This window comes from Canis lupus, chromosome 35 (genome assembly GCF_048164855.1).
Source record: "Canis lupus baileyi chromosome 35, mCanLup2.hap1, whole genome shotgun sequence".
NCBI classification, from domain to species: domain Eukaryota; kingdom Metazoa; phylum Chordata; class Mammalia; order Carnivora; family Canidae; genus Canis; species Canis lupus.
In genome coordinates, this window is record NC_132872.1 from 18,686,762 (window position 1) to 18,711,354 (window position 24,593).

At 39.4% G+C, this 24,593-nt stretch overlaps 1 protein-coding gene across 1 annotated transcript; it reads right to left on the reverse strand.

Moving 5' to 3' along the window:
* Nucleotides 1-3,101: 3,101 nt before the first annotated feature.
* CCDC54 (coiled-coil domain containing 54) lies at nt 3,102-4,358 on the reverse strand. Its single transcript, XM_072811688.1, has one exon. The coding sequence runs from the start codon at nt 4,138-4,140 to the stop codon at nt 3,154-3,156; it is 987 nt and encodes a 328-aa protein (XP_072667789.1). The 5' UTR covers nt 4,141-4,358; the 3' UTR covers nt 3,102-3,153.
* Nucleotides 4,359-24,593: the final 20,235 nt, after the last annotated feature.

The following is a 24,593-nucleotide window of genomic DNA, read 5'->3' on the forward strand; positions in this document are numbered from 1 at the left end:
CTCCTCCCTCTCTCTCTCTCTCTCACATAAATAAATAAATCTTTAAAAATAAAAAAAAAGAGTAAGGAGCTTGTGACTGCTGTAGACATCCAAGTGGAGAAGATTAGTCACTTGAAATGAAAGCTCAGGAAGTCCCAGGAGAGACTGGATTAGGAATCCTTTGATTGAGCACCATTAAAGAGAATCATTAGAATTTTAAGTGAATGATTAGTGGCAGAAGGATCTTCCAGAGCGAGGGGGTTGGGGAGGACCGGAAGAGAGCATGTTGTGGAAGACTTGATCATGAGTCTTGGGGAGAATGGGAGAAGAGTAGGCAGGGACAGGGAGGGTGGGCCTTTCCTTCAAAGAGGATCTTGAGATCAGCAAGACAGGAGGGGAACACAGGACAAGGCAAACACATATTTTTGTAAGTTGAGTACAAAGAACTGACAGGTGGTGATTAAGATGGAGGAAAGAAGAGGGCTAATGATGGGAGAGCCTGCAAACCACCGGAAGGGGGATGTAGACAAGAGAGACGTCACTTCCTCTGAGTCAAGTAAAATAGAAGTAAGTTGGCTGAGAGGCAGGTTAATTTGAAAGCAAGGACTGGGGAAAAGTTATTTGCTCACGTGTCGTTGCAAGTTGAGTTATAATTTTAATGAGTCACGTGAGATCTCGTGTAGGTGATGGTAATAACTGACTCACAAGCAGAATTGTCCCTTTCCTTACTGGGAAGTTATGTGAATGAACAGGTTAAATAGTCATCTTCAGGGAAAGCCTGAGACCCTGAAAAAATTGTGTAGTGTCCCTCTCACTTTCTCCTTCTCTAACAGTCTTCTGTAGGTAAAAAAACAGGTTAAAATGAATATGGTACAGAATCCCTGAAGAGAAAAATGAGATCCATAAAAGAGTTGAAATAGGCCGTCAGTGCTTTACATTTATAAAATGCTTGGTGGCGTTTATTACCCATGTTCCCTACTGGCTCCACTCCTGTACTCTTCCTGGTACACTGCCCTCACCACCTCCTCCTCACTACGCTCCTTACTGCAAGGCTCGTCAACCTTTTTTCCACTCTGCTCCCAGGAGCACTTTGGCTTTTTTCCATTCCCATCTCTTGTGCATTAGTTGTGCATGTACCCATTTTATTTGTCCTATTTGATGTTATATATCTATAGTATAGGGAATGTCTTCTACTTTTCCTTTATCCCCCGTGATCCCTTGCCATTAGCAAACACTGAAGAAATATTTACTAAATTAACATAATGATTTCCTTCTAACACATGACAAAACGAAGCTAGCGGAGATGAAATAACAGGTTGTAAGTGTAGAATTTGACTGTTCAGAACTAAGGTCTTCCAGTTCCCTCAGCTGTTTCCCTATTCTTTACCTCTCTAGAGCCGCTAGGCAAGTGCTAGGGGGCATGTAAGGGGAGAAAGAGTGAAAGGATGCATTAATACAGAAGCCTGGAGTACCTGGGTGACTCAGTCAGTTGGGTGTCTGCCTTCGGCTCGGGTCATGATCCTGAGGTCCTGGGATCAAGCCCCACATTGGGCTCCCTGCTCAGTGGGGGGCTTGGTTCTCCCTCTTTCTCTGCCCCCCTGGCTCCCACTCTCTCTCTCTCTCACTCTCTATCTTAAATAAATAAATAAAATCTTTTTTTTAAATAAATAAAATCTTAAAAAAAAAACAAAAATCCAGATGACCTAAGCAAATACCAACTGAATCACTTTTTACTCTCCCAGAATCCAGTTGTTATGTCATTTATCTGTGTCACCACTGATGTGAGTCCTTTGTTACTCTCTGATGTAGGGTCATACCCAAGATGCTGAACTAGAGCTCTGGTTGTTCTTAGGATATCTCTGATGGCAAAGAAATACATAGAGATCGTTAGTGCCCTTTCCAGAATCATATATTACATTATTAGCACAGATATCCCATTTAAAACAAATCCTCTTCATATACAGCCTTGCTTGTAGGACTTCTAGGACTACCATCCATGTAGCACCTGTCACACATGGATGTATTTTAAAAGTTATTTTGTGTACAAATATTATCTGTAAATTAGTAAAGAAAGATCAAATAAAATGTATTTGTAAGTGAGAAAAGTCATAACATATAATTATGATCAGGCTGGTGCCAAATAGTCCTGTGTCTTCTTGTCATCCTTCTCCCTTAGTTTCCTCTATACCCACCTTAGCTCCTTTCTTCCTCATTTGAAATTGGGCTTTTCTTAGCTACCTGCCAAAACCCTCCTTTTGAGTTATTAACTGAGAATAATTTAAAGTGGTACATTTAACCACAAATATTTGTAACAGCACAGAATTCTCCATTGGTAGATTTTATTTGCTGAGTTAAGTGGTGAGGGAAACATGTTTTTGCAGCTACTCTGCATGGTATTTAGCAAAATTACATCATGATGGCAATGACCTATTATATCTAAAAATGAAGTGCACTCTGGATATGTAGTATGGGGCCCATACCAAAAAAAGACCTTGTCATACAAGAATTTTTGGTAGCACAGTCTTGAGATCTAACTTGGTTCACACATGCCTTTTTAGATTTTCTTCTTTCCTCTGTATCAAACCTACATGACATGGGATTTATACCATTTCATGAAAATGTAAAAAATATCCAATAACATCCCCCTTTGTTTGATGGAGATGAAGCTGAAGTTGAAACCAAAAAAAAAAAAATCCCATTTTTGCAAAGAATATTTTTCTGGCAGTAACTTGTCTTTTCACTGCCCTTTATTTTTATAACTCTAACTTTGGTAGCTCTGATAGTGCCTTTTTCATTGTATACTGTTTAAAATTTTGTTAGTGGAGTCTGTCTCTGGTAACACAGATCTTATCTACAAAGGCCACTAAGACAAGAAACTTATGTGGAACCAGATGTGTTCTCCATTCCCTTGGCCCCTTTATTCTTTCCTTCCAATTATCTATGACATGGGCACTGGGTGATTCCTTTAAGAAAACAAGAACAATGATAGAAAATGCATCATGATTATCCAATGGGATGGTCCATCTTAGCTTACCTGAGACATACAGAAACTTCACAGACAGTGAGCCCACAGTGAACAAACTACCAAGGACATCTCAAACACCACAAAGATGTGTCAATGCTTGGAACAACCAGTTTACATTTATTTTGTACCAAACAAAGCAGAAAATAACTCTATAGTCGAGTTATTTCTTCTTTTGAGGAACCAAAAAAACAGTAAATATAGTTTAAAACAGAGAGACAGAATGTAGTTAAACTTGAAATAAGCCCAGTGAATGGACAATATCTCTGGGTTACAAGTTGTGGTTCCTCAGGAGAGATGGCTGGCCTAGAAAGAAGCCATTGGATGAATTCTTCTAACTCTGTAGCACTGAGGAAAAATCTCCACTTTCCTCCATGGACAAAAGTTAGCTTGATCCATGTACTAAAGTCTGGGTAAATATAAATATTTGACTTTGCTTTCTTAAAGCTTCTTAATGCATTTTGATGGTTATTTTTTCCCAGAGTTTTAACTTTGGGGGAAATTGTTTTCTCCTCAAGATGATCAGTGAGCTCAGGATAACTGGGCACGTTTTCTGGTTCTGCTGAAGAGATTCCATAGTCTGTAGAAGCCAAGGTGTTCTTCAGAGTTTCTGGTTGTATCAGTTTGTGAAGTTGTTCTATGATCTCTTTACCCCTCTCTCCTTCTGGAACTTCTAAACAATGTATGGTGGAGCAAGAATTCTGGTTTTCTAGTTCTGTCACCTTCTTCTTTAAAGCATTGATGTCCTTTTTCATTGAGAAGATATCTTTAGTTATTGTGCCTTGTTTGTCTTCATTAATATTCATTCTGGTTTCCAGGATATCTATCTGCTTCTGATAAAAGTCAATCTTTTCCTGGATTTTGGATACTACACTGACAATGTCAGTCAGTTGGCTGACGAGTTCAATTTGGGCAGTTTTAATATCTTGGAGCATTGCTCTAAGACTCATTTCTTCATCAGTAGTGATGTCATCTTTATCACAATCATAGGAAGTCGAGGTTGGATCTCTAGTTGAATCTGGGTGCTGGTTCTTATATTTATGGTAAACATTTTTAAGAGATCGTCTGATCTTGGAGAGATTTGAAGTCCACATCTGCCCAGCAGCAGCTTTTGCCCTTTTGGTTTGAAGTCTGTACATCTTTCATAATAAAACAAGAGATAGGGTGTTGGGAAACCTGACCAAAACCAAAGGAAGAAGCAGTATCAGAATGAAAGATCTTTTTCTTACTATTTGCTGGATGTCTTTCCTGATAACATCATAGAATGCCCTATGGAGAACATTGAGGGCAAGAGTAGGCACTCTTAGGTGGTTAGCTCCTTATGGGGCGGTCCAACTGGAGAGCTCTGTGACATAATGGTCAACTGCGTGGAATCCTTTAAATGGTAATCATTGACCTGGTGCTGATGTCACAATAGCACCTGGCTTGAAATATATTTAACCAGGGTGGCTCAGTTGGTAAAGTGTCTGACTCTTGATCAGCTCAGATCTTGATCTCAGAGTCATGATTCAAGCCCCACATTGGGCTCCACACTGGGCATAGAGCCTACTTAAAAAGAGGGCAATCATTCTCAAAAATTTGTCTCACAGGACACTTTTTACTCATAAAAATTGAGGAACACATCTTTTTTTATGCAGGTTATATTAATATTCCATATTAGAAATTAAAGCTAAGAAAGTCTTAAGATCAATTTATTAAAATAAAAAATTAAACTCATTACATCTTAAAATAAATGACACCGTTTTATGAAAAATAATTATATTTTCCAAAAGAAAATAAGTGATTACATATTTGCAAATGTTTTAAATACCTGGATTAATAGAAAACAGATTGATTCTAATATCTGCTTCTGCATTATTTCTGTTGTGATATCTTGTTTTGGTTGATGGATATGAAGAAAATATGGCCTCATAGAGATATGTAAGTGGAAAGGAGAGAGTATTTTAACAGACTTTTCTAATAATTGAAGAGTTTATTCTTTGCTACTCTGCCAAAATTTGACAAATGATAATTGTTTAAAAATTAGTTGTCATGTGTTACCTTAGACCAGGTCAGTACTGTTACATTAAAATTCATTGGTCTATCTTCCATTTTAAATATACGTGTAATACTATACATTGGTCATTCAGAAAATAATGATTCACTGAATCATGAAGATCTTTCAAATGATAACTAATTTTATTATATAATATCAAAATATCATATTTATTAATACTGCCACCAACCTCACCAAAAAAATCTTTGAATATTGGGAAGAGGCCAAGCTCATAGTGGCAGATAAAACTTTCCAAAATTCTAATACTAGCTTGAAAAGCTTGAAATTTATTAAGCTTGTTGATGGTTTTTCATGAAGTCACAAGCTCCCTACATTTCCCTTTTGTTTTTGCCAAAATGCCAAATACCCAAATATGAATGTTATAGTTTGCTGTCAGTTTCTCTTTCAAGTAAAAATGAAGTTCCATGAAAAAAAGCAGTTAGTTCAGTTTGTAATTCAAATAGTTACCTTTCTTGGCTACAACTATTATACTTTGGTACACAGCAGAAGTGCTTTAGGTGTACTTCCCATCACCTCACACAAAATATTTAAAACATTTACTGAAAGATTGAGATTTAATAAAATTAAAATTTTTACTGTTTCATCAAGACATTCTGGAGTTAAGCTGGCTATTTCTTATATTCTTTTCTTTGAATGAGTGGAAGTGAAAAATAAAGTCACTATTGACACAGTCTAGTACCTCTGCTTTGGTTTGTGTTAAGGCACTGACAGTTTTATACACCATTGCTTTTGCAATGCAATTTGCAAAATGCAAACGTCAACACAATGAGAAAGGCAAATAGTGGCTTAATATTATTTTTGAAATATTTTTGCTCTCATGATCCATTGTATGTCATACTTTGAGAACCACTGTCTTAGAATTTTAAAATAATATATTTCTTATGTTTTTCTTTGTAGATTTTTCTAAATAACAGTACTTGAAATCCAAACCCTTTGGAATAGTAAATACTTTGTCTACTTTATGTATTGAGGTAAAAACTTCATTTCATTCTCTGGTCACATAGGAATAAACATTTTGAATTAAAATGACATGATAACCATTTCTCTTACAGTGCAGCCCCACTCTACTAAAGAGGATAGTCCTTCTTGGATCAGTGTCAGTTCTAAACCCCTACTAAATAACTCTTTCTCCTATTTATGCCTAATTGCAAAACCAACTTTGACCTAGATTTTGGTATAAACTCTGAATTTAGGAAAAAGTAACAAGAATTTTTGCTAATCAGTGATAATCTGGGATTTGCTTTACTGTCTTATCTTTGAATCCCTATTTAGTAACCTCACCAAAACTTCTAGAAACCTTTCCAAACTCTTACTGAGGAAAAATGTGCTCCTGGAAACAGACTATCACAGAAATGGTATTTGGAGTCAGAAAAGGTAGCATTCAAAGCTGTCCTATTTACCTTGGCCAAGGCCATTCTATCCATCAAGCACTACAGACACAGTGCTTATTGCCTATGAAGTTTTCAAAGGCCAATGAAAATATTTGAGACTGGAAAGAAAAAAAAATTGTCTCAGAACACTAAAAGAAAGCTGCAAGATTGAAACGAAGAATGTCTAATTAAACATCTCCAGAGTGTACTATTATATCACCTACATTGTTAAATTTAGTATTAAAATTTCATTACAGTTGGAAGAAATTTGTAGATTAGATATTTTTACTTTATAAGAATTCCCAATTAAATTTAGAAAGATTACTTGTAGCAAATACTCCCTTTGAGTTAATAACAGCTAAGTCTTATTGGGTGCATACCAGACACTGTATTAAATATTAGTTTATTTGACTAAAGTTCAGAGAAATCAAGTAATTTCCTTTTCTGCTAAAAAAATGGGCAGAGTCAAAATTTAAATCCTTACATTCTGGTTCTAGAGTCCAGTACCTCTACTGCCACATAATCATGATAAAAACATGTATTTGCCAACTCAGAAAGAGATGGAAATTTCCTTTTTGTTTGTTTTGGGGGAGGGAGAGAGGGGGAGGAGGGGCAAAGGGGAAGGGAGAGAGAATCTCAAGTGACCTCCATGCCCAGCACAAAGCCCAATGCAAGGCTCAGTCTCACAACCCTAAAAGATCATGACCTGAGCCAAAATCAAGAGTTGGACAGTTAACTGACTGAGCCACTCATGACCTGAGCCAAAATTCTAAATAATTTTTAGAAAAATTACATTATACAGTTAATAGAAGACATTTTGATTAAGTTTTTATTTGTTTAGCAGTATGAAAACACTAGAGATTTAGTTGGTTATCCCATTTATCAAAGCTACTTGAAAAAATTTGTAAAGACTTTAGAAATTGAGCTATCTCTAATTCAAGTAAGTAAAAATGAACATTTACAGGTTTTTCTTGACTTATTACAGTAACAGTATAATAACTATAATAAAGAACAATAGAATAAAATTTTTAACTAAAAATATTCATGTGTACTGATTATTTTTATAAAACAAATTAGTAGGGATGCCTGGGTGGCTCAGCAGTAGAGCATCTGCCTTTGGTCCAGGGCGTGATCCTGGAGTCTCGGGATTGAGTCACACATCGGGCTCCCTGCACAAAGCCTACTTCTCTCTCTGCCTGTGTATCTGCCTCTTTCTCTGTGTGTCTCTCATAGAATAATAAATAAAATCTTTAAAAAAAATTAAAACAAATTAGTTTGTTTCAGAACTCTGCACTGAGTGTGGAGCGTTATGTTGGGTCCAATCCCATGATCCTGAGATCATGACCTGAGCTGAAATGAAGAGTTGGCTGCTTGACCAACTGAGCCACCAAGGCATCCCTTTACTAATTAATGTTAATGAAAGAAGCCTCAGCTGACTGGAGCTTGTTAAATAGTGGAAGGCTGTAGTGGGCAAGATATAAGCCTATCAATTTGGGTGAAGTTGTGAGAGTAGTCAAGAAGTGAATGAGGAGTGCCTGGGTGGGTTGGTTGAGCATCTGACTCTTGGTTTTGACTTAAGTCATGATCTCATGGGTTGTGGGATGGAGCCCTGCGTGGGGCTCTGCACTCAGCAGGAAGTCTGGTTGAGAATTATCTCCCTCTGCATGCCCTATCCCCCACTCATGCATGCATGTGCAAGCTTTTTCTCTCTCTGGAATAAAAAATATATCTTTTAAAAAAAAGTGAATGAAAGTGGGAGTTGAGCTGACTCCCTCTCTTAGGGTTCCTGTCAGATACATGAAAACATTTAGGAAGAAAATAACTTGACGGACTGGAACTTAATGGTAGGCTCCTACAGAGATAAAAACAATGTCTTTCAGGGGACAGGCTTTTACAGGAATAGTATTTGGGGCCAGAAAGGCTAGACATCAAGGCTGTTGTATTTACTAGCTCTGTACTCTTAGTCAAGTAACTAACGTTTCACAAGCATGCACCTATTTCATAAAGTGATTTGAGAATTAAAGTGCTCAGTATTTTAAACCCTTTTCCTCCTCTTAGACCACCTCTTTCTCACTCTTCTTTCAAAAGACAGCAAGAAATGGTTAAGAGTTTTAAGCTTTAGCTCTGTACTCTCTCTCAATCTCTTAATCTACCTTTTCTTTACTCATTCAACCAAGAGGTCACTCCACCATGTGTATGACCAAAGCATAAAGCATGTGCTGTCCACCATTCAGTTTATCATGCCGATAAAGCATTTGGGTTAGAAGGAACAACCAGCTATGGTATCAGGGAGACTGGCATTGAATAACCACTAGAGAGATGACTCTGATAATATATATGATTATTAATATTTAAAATGCTGGTGTTTTTAAATAATCCAGTTAAGAAATGGGCAGAAGACATGAATAGAAATTTTTCCAAAGGAGGTATACAGGTGGTTTATAGGCACATGAAAAGATGCTCAACATCTCTGATCATCAGGGAAGTATGAATCAAAACCACGATGAGATCCACCTCACACCTGTCAGAATGGATACAATTAACAACAAAGGAAACAACAGATGTTGATGAGGATGTGGAGAAAGGGGAACCCTCTTACACTGTTGATGGGAATGCAAACTGGTGCAGCCACTCTGGAAAATGGTGTGGAGATTCCTCAAAATGTTAAAATAGAACTACCCTATGATCCAGCAATTACACTACTAGGTATTTACCCAAAGGATACAAAAATACAGATTCGAAGGGGTGCGCATGCATGTACCCCAATGTTTATAGCAGCATTATCAACAATGGCCAAACTATGGAAAGAGGCCAATGTCTATCAACCGATGAATGGATAAAGAAGATGTGGTATATATACAATGGAATATTACTCAGCCATCAAAAAGAACAAAATCTTGCCATTTACAATGACATAGATAGAGCCAGAGTGTATTATGCTAAGCAAAATAAGTCAGTCAGAGAAAGACATACCATATGATCTCACTCATATGCCAAATTTAAGAAACAAGACAGATGAACACATGGAAAGGAAAAAGAGGTAGACAGAAAAGGAAGCAACCACGAAAGACTCTTTAAAAAAAAAGATTTTATTTATTTATTCATGAGACACAGGCACATGAAGAAGCAGACTTCCCACAGGGAGCCTGATGTGGGACTTGATCCCAGGACCCCAGGATCACGACCAGAGCCAAAGGCAGACGCTCAACCACTGAGCCACTGAGGCACCCACCATAAGTGACTCTTGATGATAGTGAACAACTGAGGGTCAATGGAGAGAGGTGGGTGGGGGATGGGCTGAATAGGTGATGGGTGTTAAGGAGGGCACTTGTGATATCAGCGATGAATCACTAAATAAAAATAAAATAAAATAAAATAAAATAAAATAAAATAAAATAAAATGCTAGTGTTTTTGAATAAGCAAACTATAAACTAATTATGGTACAGTCAAGATTACATAAAATTACTTTAATTGACATCCTTTTTAATATGCTTTCTTGAGAAGGAGAAAATGGAGTAGAATTCTAGCTACCTTGCTAGCAACTGGACATGTTCTGTAACCTTTATGTAACACCCGTAGTCATGTGCTATTGCCATGCATCCGTAGGGATTGTGGTCATAAAAAATTATTGAAGGTCTGTTACTTCCCCCACACAATGTGAGGACCAGGCTTACAAGAATCTGAGCTCTCCCACCTGCATAGATCTGTCATGGGCAGAGTGAGATGACAGAGGGAGGCAACAGGAGCCAAGAAGGTCTTTCTAATTTGCTCGGGATGGCTGACCCAAGGGGGTAGGAGTGTGTTCATTGTATCTGGTGTTGCACAAGTGGTTACGAAGGACCCAAAAGTGAAGCCATTCTTGTTCTACTTTTCTTTCTTTTCTGGCCACGATGAACAGAAGGGAAAGAAGTTGATGTCAGAGCTGTTGCACTGAAGCAAGGCAGAGAGGGGGAGGAAAGCAAAGGCATCGTGTTTGTAAGGCAGCGGAGTCTTGAGGCAGTGAGGCCACACTGTCAGCTGGAGGAGGTAACAAAGCCCAGTAGCACTGATACGGCAGTGAGAGAACCACTTCCACTCTGTGCTGTCGGGAAATGTTCATGATGATACTTTAAATGTAGGACAGTAGAAGCCAAAAGGATCAGATGAATACTTCTGAAGAAATGATGGGATGATAATTGTCTTTTACGTGTACTTTTTCAGTACTGCTGAAACTGTGTGGTTTCTTTCTAGAATGCCCTCCATCTATTTATCACCCAGTCAAACGTCTCATCCATTTGGGGCCATCCAGGTAATACTTTCCTTGTCCTACCTGCTCTGATTCTCTCTGACCAGTGCCCTCTGTCCTCCTCCCACCCACCCCCAACGTGTTCTGGGCCTCCACCTAGCATATTGTACTGTTACTGGTGGTGTGTCTCTCTCTCTCTCTCCTCTAGACTATAAGCTCCTTGAGAAGAGAGACTTGTTTTTCAACTCTGTATCCCCAGTGTCATGACGCCCAACATATGGTTGGTGCCCACTAGATCTTTATTCAGTGAATGAATGAAGGTGCCTGTGGATGATTGCTGGAGCACGTTGGAGCTCTCCCGAGCCTATTTCTATCAGGGGCTGCAGAACACATTGCTTGTCTCATAGAGAAGAATCTATGATAACTTTTCTCAGTTCCTGAGGGATCATTTAAGCAATTTTGGGATAGGAATTTAATAATTGCATCCCCAAAGACCTGAGGCAGTTAAATGGCAGGAGAGGTAAATTGAAATCAGGTCAATGGGGATAATTATGAACCTGGAAACAGCCAAGGCATGGGTAAGAGAGCCCGTAATGATGGTAACAGGACAGGTGTTAATGGCCCTGACACTGCAGGGGACTAAGGTACCCGGCATACGTCCCCCAGTACTCCCTGTTATTTCTTTCAGGCCTCTGGGGAGCCACAGGTACTCGGGCTTTTCTCTCAGCCCCTGCAGGAATGCCCACAAATGCATTTGTCATCGACCTGGGTCCTCAGGCACTTATTTCTATACTCGTGTCATCTTATACTCTGAACTTCAATTTACAATGAACTCTCTCTTGCTTATCTAGACATACCCTTCACCATTTAGTTCCAGAACCCTGGGGGCACATTAGTGTTTTCTGTAATCTCTCCTCCCTGTCATCTTCCTCCAGTCCCTTCTGTCACGCGTGGCTCTCCCTGAGAATATATTATATAAGGTTGCTGGGTTTCTGTGATTCTCAACTTCACCTCTTGGTTTCGCTTCTCAGATATTACTTTTAAGCCTCTGCTCCCTTTAGCTTATGACAGACACTCTTTTTATAGGTCTTTGTAAATCCTGATGTGCACACCTGATGGAGCCATAAAAATAAATGGCCGGAAAAAGGAAGAGAAAGGCAAAGAGGTGATTTTGCGTAACCATTCATCTCCTTTCTTTAATGGAACTGCTGCATAAATTCAGTGGGTTAGTCTAGGTAAACACCTCTGTTTCATCGGACTTATATCATTTAGCAGATTTTTTTTGGGGGGGGGCCCTGAAGTGGTGGAGCAGCTCAGGATTAACCCACCGTCTTGCTCCTGAATTGCACTGTACTTCACTTAGGGAACGCTGCAAATGAAAAGATACGGTGATCACACAGGAAGTGAGGATTTAAGATGTCAACAAATCCAGAAATCATAAAGTGCAACAATTGAAGAACATTGGTTTTCCCATTTCTAACTGAGCGCTGGGTGGCTGGCTGCATTGTCACATCGGGGTGTGTTAATATGTTAGGGTAGCCTTAATCTGAAGAAAAAACTGGTTTAGTGCTTGGGTTTCCAATTGTAATGATGTTTTATAGGACTTCCCACTACAAAATCCAAGGAGCTCTCTTTTTCTCAGTTTGTGAGATGTGAAAAATTGCAACCGGCTTCCCATTAGTAGTTCTCACCTTGCAAGACATCTGTTATTATGACATTTTATGTTTCTGAGGGAATTTGCACCAATATCTGTGCAAAGTAAATGTGTGTTTATCCCTTGGCTCTGTTTCTCCTTCTGTTATTAGTTTGCTTTCTGGTCCTCGGGCCATATGCCCTCCCATCCGATTTCTTCTACCAGGAGAAACAGTCATGGTTGTGTCCTGATCCTGGAAGAGTGCCGTAAGGGTTAACACAGAAATGTTTGTTACATCTGAGTTCCTAATTTATGTAGCACCTCTTAAGAACTATAAACTATTATCATTATTATGCCCTGTTTCTGAAGTGTTTCTTTCCTTCAGAAGTTTGATTTTAGAATTATTTCCTCTCTTTCTTTAAAGCTGTATGTATCCTTTCACCTGGGTTTGGAGTACAAAGATCTTATTTAACCTTCCAAATATATTATTTCTCCCTACACATTCTGATTACATGCAAAATAGAAAATGCCCAAAAGGCAATCATAAAACTGAAGGTTTTTTTTTTTTTCTTCACTTCCTTCTCTACCTAGTTTTTACAGCTGCAATCAGAGGACAGGTATTCATTCATTGTTTTAAATATTTATTGAAGCCCCCCCCCCCCCATGTGTATAGCTGCTGTAGCTGTTCTGTTACACCGAAGCCAACTAGAGTAGCAAAGATATTTAGGAATGTGTAGTAAGATTGAGAGTGTGACTTTTTTTTTTTTTTTTGGTCTTTTTTCTGGAAATTTGAAGTCTTTTCCTGGTGGTCTTCATATAGGGTTAAGGATCAAGTGACAGAAATGGAGAGTGACAAGGCAGTTCTATTAGACACATATTTCAATAAATTTAAGCTTCATTTTTAAGGCTAATGGTTATGACTCTCATTGTAACCTGTGAGACTTAATTAGCACTCATCCTATGTAGATGCCCAAGTTTTCTCCTTTATCATAGTGTAAGATGATAGCAAGCTGGCTTAAGCCCTTGGGCAATTTACATATTAAAATAGGTGAAAATCTTTATCATAACCTCCATAGAACTTTACATTTAAGTTTTTAAATAGCATTTAAAAAGAAAAAGAAAGCCATATTTCTGGAAATTACTTTTTTTTTTTTGGTTATTAGAAATGAGAGCCGAAGTAAAATGAATGCCCAGGCTCATTGCAATGTTCGAAAAAGTGACATAATTACTTAAAACTTAGCAAAACAGAGGGGCTTAACTTTTTTGGCTTCAGTATCCCTTTGAGAATTCTATGAAAGCTTTGCACGCTTCTTCCAGAAACAGCACACACATACAATTTTGCATATAATTTTAGGCAATTCTTAGATCTCTCTCCTCTCACCTGCCCCCAAAGGCACTTATGGACACTATAAATTATCTGTTAATTATACCAGGTTAGAATTCCTGACAGTATGAGAAGAAGGGTCACTCAGCCTCCAGTATGTGTTTATGGATGTTCTGCTTCTATGGGGCGTGGAGCCTTTAGGTGGTTTGGTTCAAGAACTTGGAATATGTGGAATGCAGAGAGTAAAGGCAGTTGATTATCTGGGAATCAAAGGAGGGAGAGGCCTGTGGAATGTAGTGGCTTGGGGATGGGTCCAGTGAGGACCTTTAAGAATGAGTGAGGTCTAGGACTCTGGGTGGCTCAGTTGGTAAAGGGCCTGACTCTTGATTTTGGCTCAGTCATGATTTCAGGGTCGTGATATTGAGCCCTGTGCTCTGCACTCAGCATGGCATCTGCTTAAGACTCCCTCCCTCTGCCTCTCCCCCCATCCCCAGTCACACACATGCTCGCTCTCTCTCTCTCAAAAAAAAGAATGAGTGAGATCTGGATAGATGAGTGTAAGAAGGGTCCTGTAGGCTCTGCGCACCATGACATCAGGGGCTCTATGCGCTTTTTCTTCACGTGCAATATGTATATGCATACAGTGTATGTGTAGTCTAGATAGTATGTATCTGTATATAGACTATTTATAAATATATCCATAAACATACAGATAATAGTGTCTTATGTCTCATTTCAAGTGAGGAGCTTGAGCCAAGAGCAATGGCATCAACCCGGGGCCGGAGTTCCACCTGCACCTTTGACGCAAAGTGACGGAGGGGAATGTGGGCTGCTGGTCCAGGCATCTCTAGTGATCAGTGAGGAGCATGGCAAGTGTTTTATGAGTTATTGGAAGGCCAAAGCTGCAAAATTAAATATTTAACTTGATCATTCAGGAACTAAGAAACAACAGAAGTGATCTATCCAGTGTATTATTATGAAATTCTCCTAGGCCTTTCGACTGGACCTTGGGAGTGGTGATCCCAAACAGGAGGATTGGACTCCTCCTCCCACATCCCCCACAGCAGAGGAGAAGCTGTCTCCTCTGGTTTGCAGTTTTCCCACGAGCACAGCACCTAACTTCCCACAGTGGGAGGAGAGAAGGAAAGCCTTTGTGGGACAACCACGTCGTTTTCAACTTTGACTTCCCCCCCCTCCTCTTTCAGTACCAATTTTAAAGGAACCGCTATTGTCAAACATGGAAGCTGCTTCATCTCCACCCCCACCTCTTTTCTGGCCTCCTCCTTCGTCTTCCTACCTGAGCGTGTGGGCTCCCTACCTGCAGAGTCATTGCTGCAGTGCAGTGAGTCAGCTGTGGCTTTCCTTTGTTTGAGGATGTAATTTAACCATTAGCTATTATTTAATTAAATCCTGAGTTACTGGTGAGCATTTTCTTCTTTCTGTCTATGTCATTTCCATGGCTATACATATATTTGTCTTTCTTATACATCTAATGCAAGTGACAAGTGTTCTCCTCTGAAAACGTCGACTTTACCCACAGCAGGGGTAAATGTCACTTGGCATTCCCTACTGATTGTTATGCATAAAATGATCATATGGTGAAGTGCCTGAAGCCCAACATGTTCAAAATGAAGAGAATGGACCATATCGCCGTCCAGTCACAGAGCATGTATCTGTGTGTGTGTGTGTGTGTGTGTGTGTGTGTGTGGTGTGTTCTCAGGTGTCATGGTTCCACCAGGAGGGGCAATAATCACATAATCAGCATGTTGTTCCTGTCCTCTCTCCATTCCTCCAGAGGAGCCTTTACTTACCTCTTTCCTCTTTTCCTGGTCTTTGCGGTGTGCCTGCTTGCCGAGAGCTCTTCATTCTGTCCTCTGTGCCACTAGCCCCACAAGGGCAGATTCTGCTCCCCTTGTCCCCTCCCCTACCATATCAGGGTGTGGGGGTGGGACTAAAGTAGGGAGAATCAATCTAATTCCAATACTGGGTATTGGTAGACTGTGGTCACCATATATTCATGCCACATGCGTCATAAGGGTAATATTTCTATCTTTGCTTTGCTCTACTCCTCTGCTTCTTTCAATTGTGGAAATTGGGAGAGGAAAAACAGCATAATTTATTCACCTTCTCATACACCCAACAAAATAGGCTCATCTTTAGTCATTACAGACTTGGGTGGCATTACTGAGCTTACTGCTTTGGAGAAGCCCGGGGTAAAGCCTATTTAGAGTGGACTGCATTTGATGAGAAGACTATGAATTTGAAATTTTGATTTTAGGTGCAGGGTTTGTGATTTAAATATGATTGGGCATCTTTTTTTTTTTTGCTTTTTCCTTTTCATTGTAAACATGAGAAAAACCATGCTGACCTCATTTTTTTTTTAAAGATTTATTTATTTATTTGAGAAAGAGAGAGAGTGAGCAAGCACACGAGTCAGGGAGGGGCAGAGGGAGAGAATAGAATCTTGAAGCAGACCCCCGATGAACCGGGAGCCCAATGCAGCGCTCAGTCCCACAACTCATGAGATCATGACTTGAGCTGAAACCAAGAGTCTGACCTTCAATCGACTGAACCACCCAGGTGTTCCCCTCACCTGATTTTTAAATAGAGCATTGTGAAAAGTAATCTGAAATTGCCATGTGTAAGTGTTGCAAACAGTTTCTTAAAATTTTCTTTGCCTCTGTTTCCTTATCTATGATATAGGAATGGTATACCTCACAGAGTTGTTGAGGGGATTAAATTAAATGAGAAAATGTATATGAGAAACAGTTGAGTACCTGGCCCATCATAAGCATTCAATTAATGTTTAATAATCACCTGTGGTGTGCTAGGTGCTGTGTCATAAAAAGGGCATTCTTTATGAATCCGTAAATTTGGTAACCCAGCATTTTGCTGTTCAAGATAGAGTAATTTAAATTTTAGTGTATGTGCTGCCAAAGCGAGAGCAAGATAGAGTAATTTTAAAAGATGGGGAAAAAATCAATCTATTACTGGTAACTCATCTTTTCTATCTATTCTCTAAATTTCTCTTTTCATTTTTAATTCAAGCTATGCCATTTTGATCCTGTAAGATCTAGTTCTTAATGTTCCTTTGCAATGAAATTTCTTTTTAAAATTGCTGATATTGGGGCTCCTGAGTGGCTCAGTCAGTTAAGCATCTGACTCTTGATCTTAGCTCAGGTCTTGATCTCAGGGTGGTGAGTTCAAATGCTGCATTGAGCTCCATGCTGGGTGTGGAACCTGCTTAAAATTTATTTTATTTTATTTTATTTTTTTAAATAAATTTATTTTTTATTGGTGTTCAATTTGCCAACATATAAAATAACACCCAGTGCTCATCCCATCAAGTGCCCCCCTCAGTGCCCATCACCCAGTCACCCCCACCCCCTGCCCACCTCCCTTTCTACCACCCCTAGTTCATTTCCCAGAGTTCTGTCTCCTTTTCTGATATTTCTCACTCATTTTTTCTCCTTTCCCCTTTATTCCCTGTCACTATTTTTTATATTCCCCAAATGAATGAGACCATATAATGTTTGTCCTTCTCCGATTGACTTATTCCACTCAGCATAATACCCTCCAGGTCCATCCACGTCGAAGCAAATGGTGGGTATTTGTCATTTCTAAAATTTTTTTAAAATAAAATAAACAAATAAAATTGTCGATGTTGCTTTAAGCAAGAGGGAAAGCCAGAAGTCTGCTGCTAGCTTCTTCTCTTGGTGGCATCTCTTCCTTTTGCAAAATCAACTGACCCAGGACAGAAGGGAGAGGGTGTGAAGGCTGGAAGGTGGCTCATGCTGCCAGACTAGTCTAAACTGAGTTTGAGGAACAAAAGGAGAGAGGTAGAAATGTGTCAAGATAATCTCAAAATTTTCTTTCCTATCTGTCCAGAAGGTGCAACAAACTTCACCAAACTTCTTTTAGTGTCTTTGCTGTTCCTGTGGAATGGCCAAGTTTCCTTTCTGTAAGTGCTAAGGAACTGTAGGCTTTGGGAGTAGAGGGTAGAAGCTGAAGTTCCTACCCTGACTCCTGTTATGTTCCTGCTTTACAATGACTCCGTCAGAGTTGATTCTTCCTGGGGATGTACTGTGGGAGACGGAAGGCTGCTGCATGGTAAATCCACAGATTCACCATCTCCAGCAGTCATGCCTCATGCTCACCTGCCTCAACTGGTAGATCACCGTGATCTCCTAGTAGAGTCATAATTAAAAAAAAAAAAATAGGAGGAAGGAATTTTTTCTCATGTTTTAAGATCTGGGCCTATTGGATTTGTTTGCTTCTACATTATTTATGGCAATAAAGAGACAACTTTGTCTTTGTGCTGAAGGAGGGAGATCCTTTCTCCTAGAGTGGCCTTAGGAGGGCTTGTCCAATGCAAGGCTGACTGCCTGGAGCCTGCCATGGGAAGGTGATGGGAGCTCATCAGAAGAAGGTTCTACTTCTGTGCCATCATTAACCATTAAACTTATTTCTATAAGGAAACACACCTCACTTCTTGGGCTTCATGATGATCTTCAGAACAAAGAAGGGACGAGACTCACTGATATCATGATTCCACTCCAATCTCAATATTAGAAAAAGTATACCTTAGGAGTCAGAAGGAGGCTTTAATTAATTTAGATTTCTGAATTTAAAAAAATGCCCCCTCTTGTCTTAAATGTTCATATTCTATTATATTATATACCATATTCATAATGTAAATCCACTTTTATATGCTTAGTAAACTTGAAGCCTTTAAAGAAATCACTTGATTGTTATCCACTATTTGCTTATTAACCATTTAAATATTTACCTATTTAATTTGAGAATGAGCATACGTCACATAAAATATTTCAGGAGTTGAATACTCTTCCTTCAGGTATTAGAAACATACAAATAATCCGAGACTAGGAATTCCAAGGTCACTGCATTTGATTGGGTGAAAGATGCACATTTTTTTCACATTTTAATATTATCGAAATTGGGATTTGCCTTACATGTATTGTAATGCTAAGATGCATTGCGTTAGAGATCCATTGGTGATGCTTTTCTTTTTTTTTTTTTAATGCTACTTAAAATAATAACATGCTTACAATTACTGGCATCTTAGGTTTATTGAAATACAGCAAATACTAATTCACTATAAATACCTAAATTTAAGACTAGTTTTCTAGTCTTACATAAATGTACCTATCATACATGTTAATCCTTAAATGAGCACTTCATGAACCTAATGTATCCTAACATAACCATTTTAGGAACACAAGGTTGTATTGCACTTTTTTTATCCAGTGGAAGTTCCAACTTGAACCTAAGCTGGGACTTAACATGTCCGGGCATATTTTGTGAACTTGGGCATACATGTTAACATATGTGAGCTGATTCATATGGGGTAGTCTCTGTTGTGTATTGGTTTGGTATGATTTCAAATCCACTTGTCCATGACGTAAGTGAAGTTCATTTTAATTTACTTGTTTATGACAAAGACAAAAGGGATAAAAAGTCCTTGTGATTAAAAGAATGAAGTGTATTGTGTGAGGATGTCATCATCACGCCTGTTCTCAGAAGTCAGTAGCTCAGCTGCCGAGGGGCCCCACGGGGGGCTGATGGATAAAAAAACATATGAAGAAATACCTATGGCAAAGGGACATTTTGACTATGATACTGAGACGTCATGAGGGCTGTCGGAGAGTGTTCTGTTGGGGCAAGGCAACATTTTGCTGATCTAAATAGTTCTTCAAGGACCTTGGGCAATTCGGTCCTGCCATGGTAAAGGCAACTCTTTTACCAGCAGTGGTGAAAGGCATGCAGTGACCCCATGGGAAGAAAAAAAAAAATCTGCCAGCCTGTCAACACCAGTGCATGCGTTCCCTAGCAACGAGCTCTAGCGACAAGGGACTTTTACTTTTGCACTGGCAGCTGGACATCAGCTCTCAGTTGGCTAAACACACTCCCCCCTTCTCTCTCACCACCTTGTATAAAGGTGCATCTCAGCTAAATTTGGACTTTTTCCCTTTCATCTTCTCTTTCCTGGAGCAATGGAGGGATTGATCTATCATTGATGTGCAGCATATTATTTCTGTATGATTTTCCTAAGAGGCATTATCCTATATGCTATTGGCTTGAGAAAATCCTGCAGCAAACCTGTGCTAAATAAATTGTTGGCAAAGACAGCCTCAGTCTCAGAGCGTAGTTTGACTCCCCAAACAAAACACACTTGAGGAAGAAGAATGTACCTTTTCAGTGACTGCGACTGGACACAGGCCTATCAGTCGGGTTTTGCTGGGAAGCAAACTGAGATGGGAGTTGGGAGTACAGTTTCTGGGGGAAACATCTGTGAAAGATCAAAGCAAGAGGCATGGCACTGCGCATGGAAAGCTTACTGATCTGACAAAGACTTGGCCAGCAAACGGGGAGCCCGGGAGCAAAGATTGTTCTGAGACTGAGTCCCCTACTGAGCAGAAATGTCCTGGTCCTGCTGGTCCCCGCCACCCCACCCCCCAAACTCTGTTCTGACTTTTGCCCAGGAAGAGAATGAGATGAAATCTTGAAAGATGAGGTCCTCTTGAGCAAGTTACGACCAGTGAATGTCAACCAACTCCACTCCTTGCAGGTGAAATATGGGTCCTTTCTTGATGGGAGATCTGGGAATGCCCTGGACAGCACACTGCCTGTCTTAGATAGCAGGTCTTACCCAAGGACTTACGTCTGAATCCTGGAGTGAGAGCTATGACAGTAGCTGTGTAGGGTCTAAGATTTTACTCTGCTCACCAGCTGACAAGTTAGCCTGGCACTGTGTTGTGGATGCTGACAGAAGACATGAGGCTCCCACGTCAGAGACAAAGGACTCAGGACATCAGCTCATGACATAGTAGCTAGCATGTTTGCTTGTTCCCACAGGGTGATGTAAATAGGGCTAGTCGACGTCTGCACACCCGGTGGGGTATGTTAGGGGGAAGAGTCAAGCATGGGGGATCTAAATCTTTCACAAAAGAGTATAATAGGCATGCCCTTCACTCCAGAGGACAGTGAGCAAATCTGCCCCTTGCTCAAGGGGCAGACACCCCATCTTCCAAGGCTTTTGACTTTGCCAATATCCTTAAAAACATAATACAGAACAAAGGCAGCCAGTGTATGTGCTCACAAGATGTGCAGCAATGTTAGAGACCCAGAGAGAATTGCTTCCCAACAAAGTGCCCCAAAAAAGCCGCTGCAGGGAATATTTTCAAAAGTGACTCAGGATAACATGGGCACAAAGCAGAGAGACAACTCTGCCTTGGTTCTAAGGTGACAACTGTTGACAGGGAGTAGGGAGGAGGATATTTTTCCTACTTCTTGCAGCACAGAGGGCCTTGGGCTCAGGAAGAGTTATGGGGAGGCCATGCCATGTAGGCAGCTCGAGTGTTTGCAGTTTGAGGAGCATCGGGAAGCAGCATTATTGACATGAGCCTCAGGATCTCATTGACTCCTCTGGTCGTCGGTGTGTGGCTAACAAAGTAGGCCGCGGCCCGAAACCACAAGAAGATTGTGAGACCCTTGGAGACATTCCTCCAGGACCTCTAGAGATGGTTGGGCAGGGATGAAGGGGCTGACTTGTCATGGGACCGATTTTTGTCTCCTATGCAGGTGAGAATAAGAGGTGGAGAAATCTGAGATGTAACCATTACTATCATCCTACTAGTACCCAAATGCTGGGAGTCGGGTCAAACCAGTGCTGCTTACTCGGTAGTGCTCACGAGTTGTTCGATGTATGAATGGCTATATTTAGTCACTCTTTTCAGTCTAATTATAGTTGGCAGTGTGTCTATTTCTATTTTTGTTCCATAACCTTCCTTTCTCCAGAATGCTAAAGGAAACACTGAGTAAGCAAATAAGTTCATCTAATTAAAAGAAAAAGAAAAAGAAAAACAGTTTCAGAATTCATGAAGAAAAGTCTTGGGCATGTTGGAAAGCTCAGTTCGATATTTATCTCCTCCTAGAAGCTGGTTTATCCCAGGCTGTAGTGATTTCTTCTTCCTTCAACTGCTATGACTAAACCTAGGGATGGCAAAAAATGTTTCACCACATGTACTTCATCATTCAGGAGTGACTAGCTGGAGTACTTTGTTGAGAATTTGTGAAACCACGTCCCAGCTCTTGGGAAACGCAGCAATGAGCAATGTGGCCCAGGAGGTTGGCATATCCGTAGAAGTTGCAGCATACATGGTACATATTTAATAACACCCCACTAGTTCTTTAAAAGCTTTTCCATAGAAGACTGCTTTTTTTGTTGTTATTGTTTTTTTGCACAAAAGCAATGAAATCTCATGAAACGAGTGTTCCTTTTCCAAACAAGTTGGGAAAATATTGCAAATTATGAAACTCATGGGAATTCACAATGAACATTACCATAACAAAGGCTACGAGAAATCGTGCATTACAGAAGCCTGCTCGAATATATCTAATCTAGAATCTTCGAATTCTTTTTTTTTTTTTTTACTACAGAAACTATTTTCTCCATAATATCCTAACAAAGTCATCATCACATAATACCCTGTGGTAAGCTTTGCTTTATTCTTTTGTGTATAACTCTTAAATTATTTATCTTTTCATGCTTTTGTTTCTCTTTCTCTCCAGCTGTACTATAAAGTTGTTGAGAACAGGATCTGTGCCCTAAACTTCTTGTATGTGTTACAGAATCTAAATCAATGCCATGTACATAGTTGGAGTTCAATATTTGTTTTTTAGATATCTTAAACTAAGTTTACAGTAGTTTCCCCTTCTCTGTGCTGTTGCTGTCTGCAATTTCAGTTACCCTTGGCCAACCATGGTCCAGTAGCAAATCATTCTCCTTTTGACATATGGTCAGAAGGTCAATAGTAGCTTTGTCACCGTGTCACAGTACCTGCGTCATTCACCTCACTTTATCTCATCACGTAGCCATTTTATCACCTGACCTCATCACAAAAAGAAGAGTGAGTACAGAATAATAAGATATTTTGAGAGAGAGACCACATTCATGTAACTTGTATTACAGTATATTATCATAGTTGTTCTATTTTATTATTATTGTTGTTAATCTCTTATCATGCCTAATTTATAAATTAAACTTTATCATAGGTATGTGTCTATAGGAAAAAAACATAGTGGGCAGAGGGTTCGTTGTTATTTGCAGTTTCAGACATCCATGGGGGGTCTTGAAACATACCTCTATGGATAAGAGGTGCTGCTGTACAATAGTAATGATGATGACTATAGATACTTCAAGCTTCACTAGTGTATTACCAGTGCTGAGCATGTTGTTAGAGTTGAATTAAAATTTGCTGCATGTTAGAATTATGTGTCAAGACAGAAGAGCATACTAAGAGAACAGTTCTTGAACTAAAGGAGCCTGGAGGTTGTTGGAGGCACTTGAAAATTTTAATTTATTTTGTTTTCACTTTTTTCCCCAGCTTTATTGAACTTTGATTGACATAGAGCACCAATTGAGTTTAAGGTATACGATATAATGATTCGATGAACCTATATATTGTGAAATGTTTACCACAACAAGGTTAGTTAAAATATCCTTCGCCTCACATAATTACTCTTTTGTTGTTGTGGTGGTGAGAACATTAAGTTCTATCCTAATAGCAACTTTCAAATATACGATAGGGTAGTGTTAACTAGAGTCACCATCTGGTACCTTGGATTCCTGAAACCTATTCATCTTGTAATTGAAAGATTGTACCCTTTGTCCAACATCTTCCCTGAGGGCCTCCATCCCTCTGCCCATGGCAGTTACAATTGTACTCTCTGGTTCTGTGAGGTTGGTGTTTTTTTAGATTCCACATGTGAGTGAGATCATACAATATTTGTCCTTCCATGTCTGACTTATTTCACTTAGCATAATGTTGAGACAACAGCTAAATAAAGACAATGGGCTCATGTTGCAGCAGCAGAGAATGAAGTAAGAATACAGAGAAGAACCCCCCAGACAGTGCTGGCTTCCCTGGAATGGGTTATTGGAGATGGAGTCCCTTCTGGACTGAATGTGCTGTTTGCTTGGATGCTTAAGAAGCAGTATTTGCAAGTGGTGAAGTGCTTTTTCCTGGCTAGACTGCCTACTTGCAAGACTTCGCTCTGCCCCTTGCTATCTGGATGACTCAAGTCAATCTCAACTGCTTATCTAGACATGGAATAAAAAGAGTGCCTAGCTTGTAGGACTATTATGGGCATTCAGTAAGATATCTAGAGTTTGACACAATACATTTTCCTTGTAGTAGGCAGAAATCAATACATGTAATCTATTATTTTTGCAGAATAGGTTAGAAAGAATATAGAACAGTCCTTCCTCTAAACTTTTGAATAACAATGTGGCATATATAGGTCCTTTCCTTTGATGTTTTCAGATGTCTCTTCTTTCTCTGTATGATCAGTCAGATGTGTACAATCAATTAAAATCATATTGTAATATATGGCCTTACTTGAGGGCAAAAAACCACATCCTACTCTTTTGTGTTTCCCTTCCCAAGCCAGTACAGTACTTTCTGGTAGTTCAATGCTCAGTAAACATTACTTTAGAAAGTTTTAAAAGCATACTAAACATTAAAAACAAACTAATAATTTCCAAATGTGATCATGAATTAAGAGGTAACTGGTTCTTTTAAGTACAGTGGGATATGTTAGCTGGCTAGATATCTGAATTACTGCTTTGTATATTTTCTTATAATATATGCATTCTTAAAGCTTCTGTTATTTTGGATATTAACTATTTTAGTATAAATTTCTTGGAGCGTACTTTTAGAGTTGCCTCTGTTTTCCAACTCCCAGGCATTTAATTGCTTTTTAAAATAGCCATTTTTCTCTTTTTAAAATTCATTATTTATTTCCCCCAACAGTACCAGTAATTCTTTCAAGTTTAACACTGTCAGGTTTAGAATTCTGCATTTTAATTAAAACAATTCCTCCATTATATTACTAAAAATATCATAGATGACTGTACCAAAAATTCTTAAACATCCCATTTGCTTCTCATTATTTGTGTTG

Excerpts from the sequence above, each read along its gene's own strand:
- CCDC54 (XM_072811688.1), bottom strand. The coding sequence starts at position 4,140 with ATGTACAGACTTCAAACCAAAAGGGCAAAAGCTGCTGCTGGGCAGATG.